The sequence below is a fragment of the Saccopteryx bilineata genome, chromosome 5 (genome assembly GCF_036850765.1).
Source record: "Saccopteryx bilineata isolate mSacBil1 chromosome 5, mSacBil1_pri_phased_curated, whole genome shotgun sequence".
NCBI classification, from domain to species: domain Eukaryota; kingdom Metazoa; phylum Chordata; class Mammalia; order Chiroptera; family Emballonuridae; genus Saccopteryx; species Saccopteryx bilineata.
In genome coordinates, this window is record NC_089494.1 from 247,662,696 (window position 1) to 247,684,567 (window position 21,872).

At 41.9% G+C, this 21,872-nt stretch overlaps 2 protein-coding genes across 2 annotated transcripts; one reads left to right on the plus strand and one right to left on the minus strand.

Annotated features, from left to right (window-relative positions):
* Window positions 1-3,876: 3,876 nt before the first annotated feature.
* Window positions 3,877-5,652, minus strand: LOC136306668 (tetratricopeptide repeat protein 39B-like). Its single transcript, XM_066233099.1, has one exon. The coding sequence runs from the start codon at window positions 5,650-5,652 to the stop codon at window positions 3,877-3,879; it is 1,776 nt and encodes a 591-aa protein (XP_066089196.1).
* A 9,788-nt stretch (window positions 5,653-15,440) lies between these two features.
* Window positions 15,441-21,581, plus strand: LOC136306670 (serine/arginine-rich splicing factor 7-like). The gene is made up of 7 exons (XM_066233100.1): window positions 15,441-15,468; window positions 16,504-16,684; window positions 16,933-17,109; window positions 18,186-18,260; window positions 18,342-18,443; window positions 19,394-19,447; window positions 21,488-21,581. The coding sequence occupies exons 1-7, from the start codon at window positions 15,441-15,443 to the stop codon at window positions 21,579-21,581; spliced, it is 711 nt and encodes a 236-aa protein (XP_066089197.1).
* The last annotated feature ends 291 nt before the right edge of the window (window positions 21,582-21,872 follow it).

Consider the following 21,872-nt stretch of genomic DNA (forward strand, 5'->3'; position numbering starts at 1 on the left):
GAACGTGGATCATAGACATGACCCCATGATCGCTGACTTGAGCCCAAGGTTGCTGGCTTGAGCCCAAAGGTTGCTGGCTTGAAGCCCAAGGTCGCTAGTTTGAACAAGGGGTCACTGGCTCAGTCAAGGCACATATGAGAAAGCAATCAATGAATAACTAAGGTTCTGCAATGAAGAATTGATGTTTCTCATCTCTTTCCCTTCCTGTCTGTCCCTATCTGTCTCTCTCTCTGTCACTCTGTCTCCCATAAAAATAGAAAAAATAAAAAATTTCCCCATAGAATAAAAAATGTTTCAATAGCACTTTATCTGTGTTTATGGCATAGGAAGTAACACTGAGGTACCACCTCCAAGCTCTTATAAACTAACCCTAAACCAAGCTCTTCTAAAAACCCTAAACCAAGCTCTTCTAAACTAACCCTAAACATTCAATAAAATGGATGGGATTGGATCTGTGATTCATTTACAGAAAGAGACCATCTATAATATGGGTAACCAAAGAATACGGGGACGACTGGAAAGTCTAAACTAAGTGATCTGGTTGCAGTTGCTCGAAGCGGGGCTGGAATGGAATAAAAGCTCACTAGATGAAAACTTAGTTATATTGACCCCTACAACACTCAGTAGCCCAGGGATGGCAGCAGAAGGCATAAAAGAAGAAAGGTAAGCAAGCAGAAGATTGGGAGATATTTCTCAGAGACCCTGACTCTGGAAGACAGGGACTTTCCAGAGATGTACCCACATTGTGAGGAATGAATGCTTCATTGTGTCTCACCCTGGCCAGGAATAGGTATTCCTTAAACCTTCTGTCTCTTTATATTCTGATTCCATGCTCACCGTGCTGCCTGTGACTCTGCCCTGGTTTTCTAGGTACACTGTTTATCAAGAGAGATGGCCCTCAAGACAGAAACACGTGCATTTTCCAGGCAATAGAAAGGAATAGATCAGAAGTTACAAATGAGGGGCCAAAGGTGATATCAGTACCTGCAGGTAGGTTTAATATCTGTATATTGTTAAATTTCTTTATAATTTGTAAGTCTTTAGATTTTCTCTCTTTTCTTCACAACTAGTTCCCACCACTTTTATTGTTTTTTTAAAATATATTTTATTTATTCATTTTTAGAGAGGAGAGAGGAGAGAGAGAGAGAGATAAGGGGGGAGGAGTGGGAAGCATCAACTTCCATATGAGCCTTGACCAGGCAAGACCAGGGTTTCGAACTGGCAACCTCAGTGCTCCAGGTTGATGATGCTTTATCCACTGCACCACCACAGGTCAAGCACTATTGTTTTATACTTGGTTCTTTCATGTTTATATTGCTTGCCTGATCCCTATAGGAAGTTGAATTTACAACTCTGGAATAATTCCTACTATAAATAAATAAGTTAGAGTAAATTATACCTTAATCTCTTGTGACTTTGGTGAAAGACAGCTTCAATGTGTCTATTCAACTCATGGGTCCGTTAAAGGCCAGAACCTGGACTATGGGAAGCACCTTCACAAAGGAAATGTCAATCACAAGGTGTCCTGTTAGATCCCCATAGAGTCTTTCCCAGGTGTCCCTTGATCTCACTATTGCCTTGCCTCCTTTTCAACTGTGCCCCTCTGATACGATTTTGTTAACTTACTGTTACTTAACATATGGGTTTAGGGGGCAGTAACTGCAGGTTGGTTCATTTAACAATCCTTTCCCATAACCTCCTAATTAATGAGGGATGACAGTTAAAACACAGTCGCAGCTTCCTTTGTGGGCAGAAGTGGCCACACAAATATTTCTGACCAATGAGATATAATGGACATTCCTAGGAAGGCTGTCTTTTCCGAAATAAAAAAGCAAAGCCTCTTAATAAAAAGAAAGACTTTTTGTGCCTTAACCATTTCTGCCCCAGCCTGCCTGGCTCGGGCAGAGAACTGGAGGTGACGCAGCCCTTTCCACTGTGAGAAAACACGCATGGAGGCCTGTACACCGAGCAGAAAAATACGAGACAAAAAGAGCCAGACCAGACCTGAATTACCTACGTTCAGATACTTTTTTGTTTGGAACAAATAAACAACTTTCTGTTTAAGCAACTTCTTTAAATGTTTTCACCCCCAACAAAATCTTTTTCTAACTTGTCTCCCTAATAAAGTCCTCAGAAGAGAGACCATGCTTTCTTTTTATATCCTCAGTACACTGCTCAGGGCCTACATATAGTAGGCATTCAACAGATATCTGTTTAATTAATAACTTCACTCTTCATTGTTAGAAACCGGGGCAAAGCACAAGGTCATAATTTAAACAGAGAGTTACTTATTTCATAAGTTACCAAGATAAACTAAGAACAGAAAAAGCAAATTACAGTATCGATCAAATTTTAGATTGGCAAAGTGGTAACAAAGGAACCTTTGCTTTTTCCAAGAAAGTAATTTAAGTCCTCTTCACTGAACAACAATGTGTTATTCTTACTAGTAGTAGGGATAATAAATCTATATAAACTCAGTCTTAATCATAGGAAAACCATGAGATAAGAACTATTATTAATTATCTCAATTGATAGCTAAGGAACTGAGGTACAGAAGCCCAGGACCACACGGCTATTTAGTGACAGAGCTAGGATGTAAATCCAGCTCAGGCCAGAGCCTGCCCTCTTAACTACTATACAGTACCAGCATTATTAAATAATGGTGAGTATATTATAACCCAAGTATATTTGTGCACCTAAAAGTCTATTTTTAATTAATAAGGAACATGTTTTTCAACCTAAGCATTTCTATATCTGAACTAGTAGCCCCAGGATGGGCTCCAGTGGGTTGTTTGGACGCCCAAAGCACTAAGATACTGTGTTTCACTCCTGTGTTTTAGCAAAGCCAACTTTCCCGGCAGTGTCTTTTTTCACAGGTGACAGCACAGAAGATACACTCAGCCAGACTTAATGGTCTGAAAACCAGGGACTAATTTTATCCCTCAGGTGGGTAAAAACAATACCAAGCCCATGCTATTTACTCTCAGATTAGCCTGTTTACCATAACACAAGATAGATGCAAGTGGTTTAATTATACTGAAGAGCTGGTCTTAATAAGAATTATACCTTAGGGACAGCAGCTAAAGGGAGGGCTAGTGGTAACTAAACTCGCCCTTCAAGGGCCTCAATCTTGACTTTTTATTTTTCTACCCAGGGCATTTATCCTCTTGGCCTCCTCCAATTATCTTCAAAGGGTTTAGTGTGTGTGCATGTGCCTGTGTGTGTGTGTGTGTGTGTGTGGATGAGCCTCTTTCTTTTCTATCCTGCTGTAAATTATAGCCACATATTTGGGCTTCCTAATGAAAAAGGTAAAATATACTTCTAAGCACACAGGAGGAAAATAATCTTTGCTGGTATGAAACGCCAGTAACAATGACTGTGTATCGGGAAACCACCGAGCCCAGGCTCTCAGCTCATCATTGTTTTTGAAATGTCAGGAAGACCTTAAAGTCTTTTTTCTTTCTTTTACTAATTAAATAAAAACATTTACAGGGCACTGGGATTCCTAGTGTAGCTACTTTCCCTATTTTATTTGAGAGGTATATATTATTATATATATAATGAGATGTTAAAAATATTTTTTGAGTTTTTGAAAATGTTCTCTAATATGGATAAATTCATAAGAGTATCTTGTATAATGTACATCATTTACCTTTTCTTTTTCAAAAATGTACATCACTCCATTTGCTAGTCTGACATTTAATTTTATAGTTATAGAGAAGGAAAGAGGGAAAGGTAATTTCTTTCTTGTTACCAGATTCTTAGCAGCTGCCTCTTCTTCGATTTCTTCCACAAAGAAATTATTTTTTTCTACCTGTTAATTATCTTGCTGACTGTAGACACTTTATGCATAGTAAACAAAAGCATATTTTGTGTCTAAATCACTTTTTTTTTAGCTATTCGTTCAAGAGCTATGTGAGCCCTAAACTGTAATCGGGCTTCCATGGAATAGTCTCTGTAGTTTTTTATGTTGTCAAGGTTTTTCATTGCATTGGCATAATCTCCTTTCAGATAGTATAGAATTCCCAGTTCATAGTAAGTATATGGCACCAAATAGTGATCATATTTTAACAATTTCTCCTTTTGAATGACACGATTAAAGTACTGCTCAGCTGTTGAATATTTGCCTAAGTATCTCAGACATAGACCTTTCAGTAAATTTAGCAAACTTAAGTCATCTGTGCCATACTCTTTATTTGGATTTTCTCGCAAAATGTCTTCTCCTTTGTCAATTATTGAAAGCCAGCATGAAACAAGATGTAGTCTTTTGCTCATGACTTGGAAACCACTCCAGGCATAAACGAATTCCAGAATGGGCTGTGCTGTAAACCAGCCTGTAGTAGTACCATAGCGCTGACCCTTCTCGGCAACAAACTTTTCTACTGGCACAGAGTTTCCTAAAAATCTGATTCTCAGGTTATCCACTTTTAAGAAGAGAGCGTTCATGTCCTCGCTTGCTGGTTTAGCAAATCCAGAAGGAAACAAGGCCAACAGAACAGCTTTACTGTATAAATACATGGCCTTGGACCACCTGCTGTGTTGAAATAGCAGGTCAGCATAGTGGTAAGCCTGCTTCCAATCCTGCACAAAGATGCAGCACCACATGAGCTCCCAGTAACAGAGGTGATCAAGCTGCTTCCATTCATTCTGAATAAAAATGCACTCTTCTAATGTTAACTGTGCAGTTTCAACTTTTCCTTTCAGCATACTGAAACGTGCTTGGAAAAATTTAAGTATGACACACTTGGGAAATTTCCGGAGATAGATTAGGAAGAGGTCTTCTATAGAAGAATGATGACCATTTTCAATCCCAAAAGTAATACAGATATAATTGTAATAGAAGAGTAGAGTGAAAATACTTAAGACATTGTTTATATGTGATCCAGATGCACTCTCGTAAAGCAAAGTCAAGCCTACCTCTCTATCACCATAATAGCCAACAATATTGAGGAATTTAAGTGTCTTTGGTGGCACAAGTGATAACATCAGATTGAATGCTCCAAGTCCAAATTTTATTCCTCCAACCAGGTGTTTGTAGGTTTTGCTTTGGTTGTTAGGTATCCGTGCTAATATATGTTGACAGTCTTTGAATATTTGGTAACTTAACCCAACGTTGACCCCACTTTTAAGAAAACCAAGTACAGTCTCCTCTTGTATAAATGTTATAGTGGATTTCAAGATCAAACATTCAGCATAGCAGACTTCTGCATGCAACTCCTCTTCTTTAACAGCCTTTATTCCCTGTTTATTCACTACACGAGAAAAACTCATCATCTTATCTTTTCTTCGGAAACTGTTACAGGTTTTCAAAGCTTCCTTTACAGCAGTCATCCCAATCTCTATATCCTGTGGATCAAAAGTCAAGATGGCTTTGACAACCATAAGGATACCATAAATTAGAGCATGGTATATGCTGTTTTTCGACCATGGAAGGATGAAATTTATTGCATCAGAGAATCTGTTATTTAGAAATAAATACAATCCAGTTGTGCATTCTTCCAGGGAAGACTTTAGATTCATTGTTGCGGCTGCAGGAATAATTTCATAGGCGTCTTCAAACTTGTCCTCATCATCATTGTCTTCCTTTCGTAAAGTAAATGATATAAAGTCATCTTCCTTACTATGGCCTCTTTTACTTAGAATAAGTGACATATTCACTTCCCCGTCTTAGAGATGGGAAAGATCTGCAGTGGAGTGATGCGGCTGCAGTGAGGGTAGCTCCTGCTCTCCTGACTGGGGTCAGTCCTTCTACAGCCTGCGGTGTTGCTGTTACAGTGGAGGCAAGCAAACGAAGAGCTCTGAGGTGCAGCATTAGGGTAGTCTCATCTAGATCAGACAAAAGGGGAAAAAAGATCATTTTATTTACCTAGAAGATATATTTCTGAAAACCTCAAATCATTTGGAATGTACCAAAGAAAGCACATTCTTTGCCTGACCAGTAGTGACTCAGTGGAAGGAGCATTGACCCGGGATGCTAAGGTCCCAGGTTCAAAATCCCGAGCTCTACAGCTTGAGCCCAGGCTCACCCAGCTTGAGCATGGGGTCCGGGCTTGAGCGCGAGATCGATATCCCATGATCACTGGCTTGAAGCCTAAGAACGCTGACTTGAGCCCAAGGTTGCTGGCTCTGCTTGAGCTCCCGGGTCAAAGCACATATAAAAAGCCATCAATGAACAACTAATATGATGCAACTACGAGCTGATGCTTCTCATCTCTCTCCCTTTCTGTCTCTCCCTTTCCCTTTCTCTAAAAATAAAAATAAAAAAACATCTTCTTTTAATATATTGTGAAGTCCTTTGTAAACAGAAGAGTTCTTTTGTAACCATCCCTCCAATTCATTATTTTCATAAGATCATGCTTTTGCATATTTATGTTGTAGAATTGAACTGTGATAACTGTAAAACTTCTCTCTAGAAAATTTTGGGTACAAGAATCTGGCTTGAAATGGGACTGTATCTGCTTAAAACTAAGGAAGGAGTAAATTGTCCAGACCAAAGGATAAAGATTATAGGAATCGGCCTGACCTGTGGTGGCGCAGTGGATAAAGCGTCGACCTGGAAATGCTGAGGTTGCCGGTTCGAAACCCTGGGCTTGCCTGGTCAAGGCACATATGGGAGTTGATGCTTCCAGCTCCTCTCCCCTTCTCTCTCTCTGTCTCTCTCTCCCTCTCTGTCTCTCTTTCTCCCTCTCTCTCTCCTCTCTAAAAATGAATAAAATAAAAACGAATAAAGAAATAACTAAATAAATAAATAAAAGATTATAGGAATCAAAAATCCACTCTGTTATTCTTAGTAACACCACTACATTTGCGTATATTTTCATTAAAAAAAATAGGTCTTTGTGAAATATTATGGTTATTTGTATGGGACTTTGGACATGGAAATGGCTGTATAAACTAGAAAGACTTCCTAGCATTGCTGCAATTCAAAAAAATTCAAATATAACAATTGTTATTACAGCATTACTGTGGTATTGTGGTAGGAAGGTAGGGTGGAGGGTGGGTATAATGGAAAACCAATTACATGTAGGAATTCATTCATAACAACACAATAGGTTCAATTAATCTATTTTTAAAAATTGAAACAGCAAATATAGTACTTTAATATTAATTACTATGCTTTACAATAATTACAAGTATACTTTAAAATGTACTTTAATTCTGTATTTTGAAACAGAGAAAATATCTGAGGGAAAAAATGAGGGGAAGAAGGACAACCTCCGAGGTATTATTTTAGTTAAATTGCTTGTTTTTACACCATAAGGTTTAGTTATGCTTCAGGGTATCCGCAACGATAATCACTACCCATGAAAGAGCTAAGTTGCCTGGCCTTGGTGGCGCAGCGGATACAGCGCTGACCTGGAACGCTGAGGTCTCGGTTCGAATCCCTGGGCTTGCCTGGTCAAGGCACATACAGGAAGCAACGATGGGTTAATGCTTCCTGCTCCTCCTACCCTTCCACTCTCTCTAAAGTAAATTTGAAAATATTAAAAATAAAGAAGAAAGCTGTTAATGACATATTTCTCTAAAGGTTAAGTTCTGAGAGGAAAAGCCATGCAGTTCACGGGGAGGGAAATCTCCCTGGAGCTGCAATCGTAACGGCTAGATGAAGGTTCGCTGGAGAAAGCTAGATGAGGGCCAGATTCCACCCAAGGACCCACTTCCCCTCCTTCTGGCCTAATGCTTTCAAATGATATTCCATAGAATCCCTATTCTCCTTCCAACATAATCTAAATCTTACTTTTCCCAGAACCTGACCTGAGTCTGTCAGCATAGCCACTCTAATGGCATTGTGCATATATTCCTATTGGCTCCTAGCTCACTGCACTGTAATTATTTGCTCACCTGCTTTCACTGCCAGCCTGGGAACTCGGAGGTATAATCTGTGTTTTACTCAGCATCACATCCCAGTCCTAGCTCACTTTTTTGAGCAAAGTAGGAATTAATAAATGGTTGCAAATGGTTCAGGTACCCCAACGTATTTCTAGGAATTTCTTGAAAGCAAGTTGTGAACTTCTCTTACTGCCATATAATTGCTAAGTTTGCTATTCCCAAAGAGTACATAAAGATATAACCATAATGAAGTCTTTGTACCAAGATTTACTTGTATATTGTTCTAGTATTTTAGGGATTGAGATTCTATTTTTACCTACCTCAAGGACTGATATTTGTTTAGCCAATAATATACATTTTCAGAGATGGGGGGGCCCTATTTCCAATTATTTCCTCCCTCGATTTTATTAAATTAAATTGGCAAATAAAATCGTAAGATTAATTAAAGTGCACAACATGATGATTTGGGGAGTGGTGAGAACATTTAAGTTCTACTCTTAGCAAATTTCAATTGTACATATAATAGTGTTGTCAACTATAGTCACCATGCTATATATTAGATCCTCAGACCTTATTAATCTCAGAATTGAGAGTTTGTACTCTTGAAAACATCTCTGATTACCTCATCGACTGTATTCCTTATTCTTATTGGTCCCATAAGGGGACTTTTCTGCTATAGGAATGCTCTACTTTAAAAAGGTCATGTTTCAGTCTCCTTTTCCTGAACTCAGGGGAGGAAAAGGGATGATGTTTATTAAACCCTAAACCCATCTCCTCCTCAATCTACTCTGGTATTTCCTGTCTAGATGGTCGAACCCATCATCTACTCTAGACTGTCTCTTCTTTTTCTTCCCCCATACCCATCAGTGATTGATATCCAAGCCCTGGCAATTCCAGGCACAGTAATTTATAAATTAGGCACATAATTTTACTAGTAGTAAAATACAACAATTATAATAAAAGTTATGTGAATGTGGTCTGACAAAAGACCTGCTAATCCAGAGTTACTAAGTGACTAAAGGGCAGGTAGTATATACAGCATGGATATGTTGGACAAAGGGGGATTCACGTCCTGGGTGGGATGAAGCAGAGTGGCCCAATAGGTCATCACACTATTAGAATGGTACATAATTTAAAACTTGTAAATTGTGCCCTGGCTGGATAGTTCTGCTGGTTTGAGTGTCAGCCCGGGAGCCAAAGGCTGCCGGTTCAATCCCTGGTCAGGGCACATACAGAAACATATGTTTCTGTCTCTCTCTCTCCTCCCCCACATCCCTCTCTTTTCACTCTAAAATCAATAAAAATAATTTTAAACTTGTAAATTATTTTTGGAATTTTCTATTTAATACTTATTGACTCCAGCTTATTGGTAACCGACACCATGGAAACAAAACTATAGATAAGGAGGGACCTACTCTACATATAATTGAAATTTAAAACCTACTGCTGGGCCCTGGCCGGTTTGCTCAGTGGATAGAGTGTCGGCCCAGCGTGTAGATGTCCTGGGTTCGATTCCTGGTCAGGGCACACAGGAGAAGCAACCATTTGCTTCCTTTCCCACTCCCCCTTCTCTCTCTCTTTCCCTCTCTGCTGGGTGTGAGGGCGCATGCAGGAGTCTGTCTATTTCCCCTCGTCTCACTTAAAAAAATCAATAAAAATTTAAAAAAATAAAACAAACTGCCAAACTGACCCTCAAGAATATCATATGATTTCACATTTCCATTAGTGGGTATAAGTGTGATTTCACTGCACTCCTGACAAAAAAGTATGTTGTTTTAATTTGCATTTTTACTAGGATTAAACTTTTTTTCTTAATTTTATTCTTTCTTTGGTTTTCTGAACAGTTTCTGATTTTTTTCTATTTTTTTATTGGGTAAAGTCATGCTTTGTTCTTTTTCTAAATATATACATTTTTTACTTTATTGATTTTATAGAGAGAGGGAAGGAGAGAGAGAGAGAGAGGAACGCCAATCTGTTCCTTTCATTTAAAAACTGGAGGAGCGCCTGACCAGGCGGTGACACAGTGAATAGTGTCAGACTGGGATGCGGAGGACCCAGGTTCGAGACCCCGAGGTCGCCACCTTGAGCACGGGCTCATCTGGTTTGAGCAAAGCTCACCAGCTTGGACCCAAGGTCACTGGCTTGAGCAAGGGGTTACTCAGTCTGCTGAAGGCCCACGGTCAAGGCACATATGAGAAAGCAATTAATGAACAACTAAGGTGTCGCAACAAAAAACTAATGATTGATGCTTCTCATCTCTCTCCATTCCTGTCTGTCTGTCCCTATCTATCCCTCTCTCTGACTCTCTCTCTGTCTCTGAAATAAAAAAACAACTGGAGGAGCATTTTAATAAAAAAATAAGAAATACATATTCATAGAATAAATGATGGTTCTTTCCTAAGGAAGACTGGTTGCCAACAGGCTCTATTTTTTTTGGATTGGAGAGATTTTCATCAAGGTTCACAGCGACAGTCCTTGCAGCAGCATTTGGGAATCAATGCTCTCACTATTCTGCAATTTTTTTTTCTTTTTACTTATTTATTGGGTGACACTGGTTAAAAAATTATACAGGGTCAGGTGCATAATTCTACAACACATCATCTGTACCCTGTATTGAGTGCTCACCACCCCAAGTCAAGTTCACCATTCTGTAATTCTGTCTTAGTATCATTTGGAAAACAAAATGATTAGACTAATGATCTAATAAAACTCCTTCTATCTCTGAATTTCAAGCCATTTCTTTCACATGTAGTCTAAATTTAATTATCTATTTAAGTGTTGTAGTATATTATCGGTTTTAAAATACATTTTTTGTTTTTTTTTAAAGAGGGGCCTACAGGTGGTGCTGGGTTGCTCAGTTGGTTAGAGCTTCATCCCAATATACCAAGGTTGCAGGTTCACTCCCTGGTCAGGGCACATACAAGACTAAATCATTGCAGGCATGGATAGGTGGAACAATGGATTGATATTTCTCTCTCTCTCTAAAATCAATCGGTCATATTAAAAATTAAAAAAAAATATGTGCCTAATCTTACAAGAATGAGCTTCAAAGACTAAATTTTGTATAAAAAGTGACAATTTCTCTACTGCTCATGAACACGTATCTCCCCATTCCCCAGGCAAATACTTTTGCATATAACCCTTAACAAGGTTTCAGCATTTCATTTTGGAATTCCTGGGAATTTACTTTATTTTTCTTTTTTTAATTATTACTTATTGATTTTAGCAGGAGAGGAAGAGAGAGAGAAACATAGATTTGTTCCTGTATGTGCCCTGACTGGGGATCAAACCCACAACCTTGGCGTATCCAGATGATGCTCTAACAGTCTAACCCAGGGGTAGTCAACCTTTTTATACCTACCGCCCATTTTTGTATCTCTGTTAGTAGTAAAATTTTCTAACCGCCCACCGGTTCCACAATAATAGTGATTTATAAAGTAGGGAAGTAACTTTACTTTATAAAATTTATAAAGCACAGTTATAGCAAGTTAAAACACATAATAATAATTACTTACCAAGTACTTTATGTCGGATTTTCACTAAGTTTGGCAGAATAAATCTTTATAAAACAACTTACTATAGTTAAATTTATCTTTTTATTTATACTTCGGTTGCTCTGCTATAGCCCACCATGAAAGCTGGAACGCCCACTAGTGGGCAGTAGGGACCAGGTTGACTACCACTGGTAACCAGTCAAGCTATCCAGCCTGGGCGGAATTTACTTTCCAAGAGGAAAATTTCTTTTTCGGAGTTGTTGCTTCTTATATGTCAGAGTGTTTTTCTCTCTGTGGATTGAGTTGAAGAAGAAAAATGACAATTTTCCTTACTGAAGTCAACGAGTGATCAAAGACGTCTTAGGAGTGGCCACTTAAGTCCGGTCACCACATTCTAGTGGTCTAGTCCCTAGCTTTGCAGAAACAAATTTCAATTCTGTCAATGCACCCAGATCACATCAAACTTTTAGAAGCTTCCAAAGGTTAGTCAGACTACTGCGACTACTACTGCTCTTCCTCCTCCACCTTCTACTAGCTATCATTTGTTGAACAATGCTAGACATTTTGCAATGTTATTTACTTGGTTTACCTCACTGACTCCTAAAAACAACTCTCTGAGATAGTTACTATAATGAAACCCCACTTTTTAAATAGAATTGTTTTAGTTTTGTTTTTTGGGTTCTTTTTTTTAAGATTTTACTTATTGACTTTCAGAGAGAGGAGAGCGAGAAAGAGAGAAAGTGAGGGGGTGTTGGGCAGATAAAACGTATTATGCTCACTTTGTTAAAGAGGCCGTTGCCCAGGTGATATTAATGTGTGTTGAGAATTGTTGTAGCATGAGGCTTGGTTTTGGGATTAAGCCTTTCCCACCCTTTTTGATGAGGGGTGGTACAATCCAATCATGCCTCAGAGAAGTGACTTTGTATTAGAGACTTCCCTACTTTGTATATTGGATTAAGGGTTTGGATTTCTACACTATAAAATGGGGACGGAATGAGAGTTTGGGCTCTTGGTTTCTGAGGTTAGCATGAGAGAGCAGAGAGAATAGAGCCAGCAGCGGGAGGAGGCCACGTGGAGGAGGCCAGGAGAAGCAGCCAAGATGGCGGAGTGCTGAGTGAGATGCCAGTTTGTGTAGAGTTTGTATCTGGGATAAGGAAGGAGATGGGGAACAGAGGTGAATAAGTCTGGTGAGCTAGAAACCTTTGATTCTAGGAAACTCGGATAGGTCAGTAGCTTTGTGAGCACTGAATGTGACTGGGTTTTGGAGCCCAGTGTGTATTTTTACTTGCCCGCCGGGTGCAAAGCTAGAATTAAAGACTATGGCCCACCAGTTTTTGGCTCCGCTGTTTCTTTGCCGACTGTCCGAATCCAATGCGAACCTGCATGGACCAGAAGGCTGCTGTGATGGTGGCTCTGGCCCTGGCTCCTGGCTTTACATTTGGCGTAGTCTGTGGCAGGATTCAATACAGATCGGCAAGGAGCCTTTGAGTGGTGGAGTAGAGGACTGGCTGCTGTTAGGGTTCCCCATGGCTGTCCTTTTGGGGATTGTAGGCTGGCTGACTTTTACAGCCATGTGTGAGGAAACTGAGAGCTCTGTGGAAGAGGCTGCCCAGGACCTGCAAACCGAGCAGTGGAAGGAGATGGAGGAAATGCAGGAGAAACCGATGCTGACCCTGGAGCTGGAGGAAATGCTGGAGGAGGAGGCCAACCAGGTGTTCGAGATTCGCCTGGAAATGGAGCAAACGCTGGAGGAGGATTCAGAGGTTCGTGAGTTGCAGCTTGCCCTGGATGTTGCGGAGAGCCAGCAGCGGCAGGAGGCCGGGGCTGAGGCTGAGGCTGAAGCTGGGGCCGGGGCCGAGGCTGAGGCTGAAGCCAAGTCCGGAGCTGCAAGGTCTGTGGAGCAGAAGGCGGCAGTGGACGGAGGCTCGAGCCCAGCAGCCGGAGCTGGTGTTTTCAGTCCCACTTTGGAGGATGAGGAGAATCGGGCTGGAGTTGCAATCCGCAGTCTCCATAAGATGAGAGCCCAGCTGGAAGGAGCACCTACTGTGGCCCCGGTAGGTCTGCGATTTGGGGACATAGGGCTGGACATACTTTCCGGAGCAGAGATGGAAATGCTGATTGCCATTGCCACGTGCCCCTCTTTGGGACAGTGTAAGACCTGCCAGGACAGGAGGGATGAAGGGGGTGGCTGATGCCCCATGTGTGTGGACTGATTTCCTGGACTACGACCGGAGTGAGCATTGGCTCCTTTGTTGGATGGATTTACGGATTACGGATTTTGGACAATGTGAAATACCCTGATGGGGGTGGGGGGTGGCTTTGCTGGAAGCACTCCCCTGCCCCGGGAAGCTTTTCCCATGGCTAGAAAGAAGGCCGAGGACATTTTGCACTTTTGGCAAAGTGCTCAGATATTGGTGAAATGTACCTTTGTAATTGTTGAAACTGTATGATTTGTGCTGTTGTAACTTGTGTAATGTGCTAGTTACCTTGCACAGGAATGCCGGTGGTATAGATTGTGGGTAGTAAAGTGAGCATAGGGGTGGATTGTTGGGCAGATAAAATGTATTATGCTCACTTTGTTAAAGAGGCCGTTGCCCAGGTGATATTAATGTGTGTTGAGAATTGTTGTAGCATGAGGCTTGGTTTTGGGATTAAGCCTTTCCCACCCTTTTTGATGAGGGGTGGTACAATCCAATCATGCCTCAGAGAAGTGACTTTGTATTAGAGACTTCCCTACTTTGTATATTGGATTAAGGGTTTGGATTTCTACACTATAAAATGGGGACGGAATGAGAGTTTGGGCTCTTGGTTCCTGAGGTTAGCATGAGAGAGCAGAGAGAATAGAGCCAGCAGCGGGAGGAGGCCACGTGGAGGAGGCCAGGAGAAGCAGCCAAGATGGCGGAGTGCTGAGTGAGATGCCAGTTTGTGTAGAGTTTGTATCTGGGATAAGGAAGGAGATGGGGAACAGAGGTGAATAAGTCTGGTGAGCTAGAAACCTTTGATTCCAGGAAACTCGGATAGGTCAGTAGCTTTGTGAGCACTGAATGTGACTGGGTTTTGGAGCCCAGTGTGTATTTTTACTTGCCCGCGGGGTGCAAAGCTAGAATTAAAGACTATGGCCCACCAGTTTTTGGCTCCGCTGTTTCTTTGCCGACTGTCCGAATCCAATGCGAACCTGCATGGACCAGAAGGCTGCTGTGATGGTGGCTCTGGCCCTGGCTCCTGGCTTTACAGGGGGGAAATAGGAAGCATCAGCTCGCAGTAGTTGCTTCTTACATGTGCCTTGACCAGGCAGGAAAGCCTGGGGTTCTAAACTGGCGACTTCAGCATTCCAGGTCGAGGCTTTATCTGCTGCGACATCACACTGTCAGGCAAAACCCCACTTTTCAGATGAGGTAGTGGAAGTACCAGGAGATTAAAAACTTGATCAGGGGTGGGGCCACGCTTCAAGCCCGTTACTGTCACACTCCATGTGCTTACGTTCCTAATTATTACACTGCACCACCTCTCCTAAGAAAAGGATTTATGAACTAAAACCACCCTGGCCAAACTCCCGATTACCTCTGAGGAGCCCCAAAGATCAGAGTAATGGTCTGGGCCGGTCTGCCAACAGAACAGCGGCGAGGGCAGCAACATCAGCAGTTATGTTTTACAGCCTTTCATAAGGCCGGTGTAATGCACCTGCAGTACTACTACTAGAGCTGAAGGTCCCTAGAGTGGGGGAAATGAGAGGGGGAAGGGAGGAGGGAAGGGAAAGGAGGGGGGTTTAGGAAAACAGGAAGGGAGGGGGCGGGACACTGCGGGGAAGGCCAAGGGTTTACAGGCCGGATTCTGACGTTCCCATGGAAACGTATCCCTCCGCCTATGATTGGTGTTTTACCCTCTTCGGTTCCCTCCGCTTCGCTTCTCTGGTGATTCCCCGCCTCCTTTGTGCCGCGCAGAACGCTAAGATAACGCATGCGCAAAGAAACAGGTCCGCCGCCTATATAAGCCGGAACTCACACTCTTCCTCGTAGTGGCGCTGGGGCCATTGATGTGTTCAGGTCTCCTTGCTTTTGTACTTGTCGATCCCCGGTCACTGTGAGCTGAGAGCGCAGAGCTCCCGGGACAGTCACCATGTCGCGTTATGGGCGGTACGGAGGAGGTGAGCGGCTAGGGCCCAGGGAGGGACGTTGTTGCGGGTGCAGCAAGTGTTGCGAGGCTGAGGGGTTGGCGCGCGGTTGGGAGACGGTTATTCCGCGTGCGTAATGGCGGCCTCGGCGCAGGCCGTCCGGCGCAGGCCGTCCGAAGCCGGAGGCAGCCGGGGCGGGATATTGAAGGGAGACGGGGGATGGCGGGTGCAGGTCTGTGTCCAGTGTCGTGTTACTTCTCGGGCATTTTCGTCTCCACTAGCCCAAGTCAGGCCCAGGGTCACTGTTTTCATGTCGCCCTTCCCGAGCCGCCCGTCGCCCCCCACGCCCCCGGCTGCCATTTTGCGCACATTGACGAGCATGGTGGCGCATTTTCGTGGCACCTTCCCGCCAATTTAGGGGACAGGCCTGGGGGCAATATAAAATCAAGGATGACTTTGAGCCTGAACAAAACTGGCCCCAGTTTCGAGCTGCGCTTTCTTGTCATACAATCGGTGGAATTGCGGAGTGGGTACGGAGACACAATCTTGTCCTCTGGTGGCTGGTTTCTTTTCTCTTTTAGCTCTTTCCTGCGCTGTTCATCACTGGGGCGGGGAGCTGGAGTCTTAGGCGGGCCTGCGCCCAGGCCGGTTGCCACGGAGGACGAGAGCCGGCACAGCCCTGCTCTCCCAGTCCCGGCCCTCAGCGGCTACCGCCCCACACGGCTACCGCCCCACACGGCTACCGCCCCAGTCCCGCACTCCCAGCGCGCCAGGGGCTGCCGGGACTCGAGGGCGGGGCCGGGGCGGAGCCCGCCATGCGCCGCGGAATATCCTACCATTCATGTGTACACGTGTTCTGGAGGTTTCCCCCCACACACAGTTGATTAGAATGTTAACTTTGTCATACGCCTAGCTTTTCAAAATTTTCAGACTTTGCTGATGTTGAGGCCAAATTAAATCCTTGATAGAGCACTAAACGTGCTTTGCACAGTTTTAAGGCAAAGTATTCATTCAAACTTAGGTCAAATCTTGCATAACATTCATTCTTCTATTTGCATTTTTAAACAGAAACCAAGGTGTATGTTGGTAACCTGGGAACTGGTGCTGGCAAACGAGATTTAGAAAGGGCTTTCAGTTATTATGGTCCATTAAGAAATGTGTGGATTGCGAGAAATCCTCCAGGATTTGCCTTTGTGGAATTTGAAGACCCTAGAGATGCAGAAGATGCAGTGCGAGGCCTAGATGGCAAGTAAGTAAGATGTCCATAAGGAAACTTAGAATAGTCCAGTGGGTTGGTTAATGAGCTAGGTGCTAAGCTCAGATTCTGTAGTTTAGAGGTTATAATTAGCAAATCATTTTGCTTAAGAAAGGGGGCAAAGGTGCGTTGGAAGGGCTTACAAAGATAGCTAATGTTTGTGAAAGCAGAATGGTTGAAAAGTTCTAAAAGTAGGAAGTTGCATGTTTTTTTAGCATTAAAATTTTTGTTATTTTTTATAGGGTGATTTGTGGTTCCCGAGTAAGGGTTGAACTATCAACAGGCATGTCTCGGAGATCTCGTTTTGATAGACCACCTGCCCGACATCCCTTTGATCCCAATGATAGATGCTATGAGTGTGACGAAAAGGGACATTATGCTTATGATTGTCATTACTATAGTCAGCGAAGAAGCAGCAGGTATTTATTTTAAAAGAATGGTTGGTATACTAGTTAATCAAGTAATTCTTTTATTAGCAAGGCAGAAACTAATATTTTTGTATAAATTTGAATGTTAATCGTACAGGTGTATTTTACAATTATTGTTTAATTAAACAAATATTAATATATTAATAATCAACCTGGTCAAAACCTTTCAGGTTTCTTCGTTTGAGTCAGTCGCCTTGATTAAGAATGTCACGAGCCTTATGATATGCTGAGACGCCTTGCAAATCCGACAATTAAGATCCTCCTAGACCCATAATGGCGAACCTTTTTATAAAAACCGCCCATTTTTGCAGTGCTGGTCAACCTTGTTCCTCCCGCCCAATAGTGGGCAGTCCAGCTTTCATAGTGGGCCAATTGGCGCAGTTTCGTTGCTCTGCTACTGCCCACCATGAAAGCTCGAACGCCCACTAGTGGGCAGGAGGGACCAGGTTGACCAGCACTGCAGAAGTAGGCAGTTTTTATAAAAAGGTTCACCATCATAGTCCTAGACCTTGAGGTGATCAGCATAAGAAACCAGATCCCCTCAAGTCATCTACACCTAGCTTCACCTTATTCTTTAAAGGGCAGAAAATTTGAGTCGGTGATCAATTGGGGCCTCTGGTTTAGAAAGAGTAACACCAAATTGACCACATTCCCAACTAGAAAAATCTTCTGGTGTCAATCAAGCCTCACCTGGCTCATTTGGCTGTCAGTTTGATCGTTGTTAGATTGAAGAAAACATCTAGATGCAGTGATCAGCTATAGATACTTCTAGATTGTCTAGATCTACTAGACCATGGGCCAAAGAAGATCGACCTGCAAACTTGCAAGGTTTATTTTAAATACACATTACAGTGTTTTTTATTATGTAATTCTATGATGTAATTCAGTTTTTAACAAATCTTTTTTAGGTAGTAAAAATAATAATGATATTAATAATAGGCCCAGAGTTTATTTCCAAATGAGACACTAAGTTTAAATAGTTTTGAGATTCGATTTTAGCAGAGGCACAAAAACTATAAAAATGAGTAATTATTTAACACTTCGGTTTTTTCTAACTTGAAAAATAGGTCACACTCTAGATCACATTCGAGATCCAGAGGTAGGCGATACTCTCGCTCACGAAGCAGGAGCAGGGGAAGGAGGTGAGAGATCTCTAATTCAAGTTTTATCAAGCAGTAAAAAACTTTAATTGGAAATGCACCTAAACCTCTTTGAATTTTTAGGTCAAGATCAGCATCTCCTCGACAATCCAGATATGTATCTCTCCGTAGATCACGATCAGCTTCCCTCAGACGATCTAGATTTGGTTCTATAAAAGGATCAAGGTATTTCCAGTATGTAACATTTCCCCCCCTTATTTGTATTTGTATTGTCACATCTTAATGACATTACTAGAGTGTCTTAATAAAGTCTAGAAAATATGGAGTTGGTAATGCCACAGATGAGCCAGTAGTAGGGAATGCCACTGGGAAATATCATTGTTCTGTGAGTCTTTAAATGCAGAGATGTCCATTTGTAAAAGTTCTGGACCCTCTCTCTGGATTAATGATTTTAATTTGATTGCAAGACCCCAAGATGTGTATGTCATACTGATTTGGTTTCTTGCTTATATATTGATGGTCTTGAACAATGATTTACTGATTCAAGAATAAATCTTTGCCCAGTTGTGACATCCTTCTTACTGAGCTCTTATCACTTGAGTAATTGAAATCTCAATTCAGGCCTGACCTGTGGTAGTGCAGTGGATAAAGCATCGACGTGGAATGCTGGGGTTGCCCTTTCAAACCCCAGGTTTTACTGGTTAAGGCACATATGGGAGTTGATGTTCTGGCTTCTCCTTCCCTTCTCTCTCTCTCTCTAACTCTCTCTCCCCCTCTCCTCTCTAAAATTAGTAAAAAAAAAAAAATCTCAGTTCAGGGGATCTCCCTGACATTGGTTTGATTCTTTTAAGATAAAAGCAAATCATTTTATCCTTATGAAAGCAAACTAATTTCTCTTGGATTACTATACACTTTAAGAATATTATATCATACTTACGTAATTGTGACAGTCCAGCTCATTATGGATTAACAAAGCAGATATTGGAAATTGTTTTCTTATTTATTTTATATCAGCTTGTTGAAAATGTGACAATTTGTCCATACCTTGGTATAAGGCCAGAGTTGCATCTTGTTTATTTTCAGCCTCTCCATTCTGAACCTACCTAATAGGGTGATCAGGAGGTGTTTAAGAAAATGACTAGTATGGACTGAGTGGTGTAATTTCTGTTTTTTAGATCTCGGTCGGGGTCAAGATCAAGATCCAGGTCTCTTTCACGACCGAGAAGCAGGTAAGGATAAAAATTTGAATAATGCTCTTGTAGTTATATGGCACCGATATTTAAAGACTTCAAAGTGTTTTGAATTGTTTGAAGTTTTCAGTGTTAATTCTAAGCCTAGGTGTTAAGTGAGAGCATAGTATCTTATTAATAAACTAAACTTAAGAATTTCATTTGTACTTGACCTATTCTGGCTGACTTTCTGGACAAAGGAATGCCAAGCTATAGTGAAAAAGTTTAGAACGGGTTGGGAACCTATGGCTCATGAGCCAGATGTGGCTCTTTTGATGGCTGCATCTGGCTCACAGACAAATCTTTAATAAAAAAAACAATAACATTAAAAATATAAAACATTCTCATATATTACAATCCATTCATTTCCTACCACTCATGTTCATGGTTGCGGGTGTCTGGAGCCAATCACAGCTGTCCTGCAGAACAACACCAAATCTTTATTGGATAATGCAGAAGGTACACTGGTCGTTGTAAGGTCAGGAAGTAAACTTCCCTCCTTTTAATCAAGCAATCAGCTAGCTAATTGCAGAAACCCTTTTGACCAAGAAGATGGCTAAAAGAAAAAAAGATGAGAAGTATCGTACTTTTCAGCAGGAATGGACAGAGGAATTCACCTTTGTGGAGAGAGCAGGTTCTGCAGTGTATCTAATATGAAATGATAAAATTGCATCAATGAAATGGTCAAATATAAAGCGGCACTTCAACACACGCCATACTACATTTGCATCGAAATATCCAGCGGGGGACAGCAGGAGGAAAGCATGTCAAGAGCTACTATGCAGAGTGCAAGCTAGTCAGCAGCAGCTTTGTGTTTGGACCCAACAAGGTGACTGGAATTTGGCTAGCTTTGCTGGTGCTTTAGCAATTGTGAGAAACAGAAAGCCATTCACAGATGGGGAGTATGCCAAAACATTCATGCTTGATGTTGCCAATGAACTTTTTGACGACTTTTCGGATAAAGACAAGATAAATGAATAAAAGACATCCCTCTGTCGGCAAAAACTGTTCACAATCGTACCATCATGATGGCAACTCAAATTGAGGCAACACAAGTGAAGGATATAGATGCAGCACCATTCTTTTCTCTTGCTTTGGATGAATCAACAGACGTAAGCCATTTATCCCAGTTCAGCGTGATTGCAAGGTATGCTGTCGGTGACAAACTACATGAGGAAAGTCTTGCTGTTTTGCCTATGAAAGAGACAATAAGAGGGGAGGAATTATTCAAGTCTTTCGCTGAGTTCGCTAAAGAAAAAAGTCTACTGATGGATAAACTTATTTCACTGTGTACTGATGGTGCTCCGTGCATGGTGGGGAAAAACAGGATTTCTAGCCCTTCTTCATGAACATGAAAAGAGACCCATCCTAAGTTTTCACTACATCCTACATCAGGAGGCACTTTGTGCTCAGATGTGTGGTGAGCAGCTTGGTGAGGTGATGTCGCTGGTCATTCGGGTGGTCAACTTTATTGTTGCCCAAGCTTTAAATGATTTCCAGTTTAAAACACTGATGAAGTTGGGAATAATTATACTGGTCTGCTTCTGCACAGTAGGGTGAGTTAGTTGTCAAGAGGGAAGGTGCTCAGCCGTTTCATGGCTTATCTGAGCAAAATCCAGACTTGAAATGAAAAACATCGAGCATCCTGAGTTAGCTAACACTGAGTGGCTCCTGAACTTCTGTCTCGTGGACATGACTGAACATCTGAACCAGCTCAATGTGAAAATGCAAGGCATTGGGAATACAGTCTTATTCCTTCATCAAGCATTGTTTGCATTTGAAAACAAGCTGACATTGAAACAGGTCATTTACTACACTTTGAAAAACTGGGAGAGTTTAAAGATGCATGCACAGCAGTGACCCTGCTCAACATCTTGATCTCCAGCAGCTAGCGGGCTTCACATCTAATCTCCTGCAGTCATTCAAAGCACGCTTTGGAGAATTTCATGAGTGCACTCGTCTTTTTAAGTTCATCACCCATCCATACTAGTGTGCAGTGGACAGTGCCGACCTGAGTTACATCCCCGGTGTCTCCGTCAGAGATTTTGAGCTACAAGCTGCTGACCTGAAGGCCTCAAACATGAGGGTAAATAAGTTCAAGTCACTGAATGAAGATTTGGAAAGACTTGCATGACAGCAAGCAGAGTTGGCCAGCAAACACAAGTGGGGAGAAATGAAAAAACTTCAACCTGCAGACCAGCTGATTGTCAAAACTTGGAACGCGCTTCCCGTCACATACCACACACTGCAGCGTGTGAGTATTGCTGTAGTGACAATGTTTGGCCCTATGTATGCATGTGAGCAGTCTCTCTCACATCTAAAGAACATTAAGACCAACCTACGATCATGTTTAATGGATGGAAGTCTCAACGCCTGCGTAAAGCTTAACCTCACCATGTATCAACCAGACTACAAAGCCATCAGC

What these genes read in the sequence shown, in the direction of transcription:
- LOC136306668 (XM_066233099.1), bottom strand. Translation starts at nt 5,652, where the DNA reads ATGTCACTTATTCTAAGTAAAAGAGGCCATAGTAAGGAAGATGACTTT.
- LOC136306670 (XM_066233100.1), top strand. Translation starts at nt 15,441, where the DNA reads ATGTCGCGTTATGGGCGGTACGGAGGAG. An exon ending in TTATGGGCGGTACGGAGGAG is followed by an intron (nt 15,469 to 16,503) that starts GTGAGCGGCTAG and finishes ATTTTTAAACAG; the next exon opens with AAACCAAGGTGTATGTTGGT. An exon ending in GGTTCTATAAAAGGATCAAG is followed by an intron (nt 18,444 to 19,393) that starts GTATTTCCAGTA and finishes TCTGTTTTTTAG; the next exon opens with ATCTCGGTCGGGGTCAAGAT.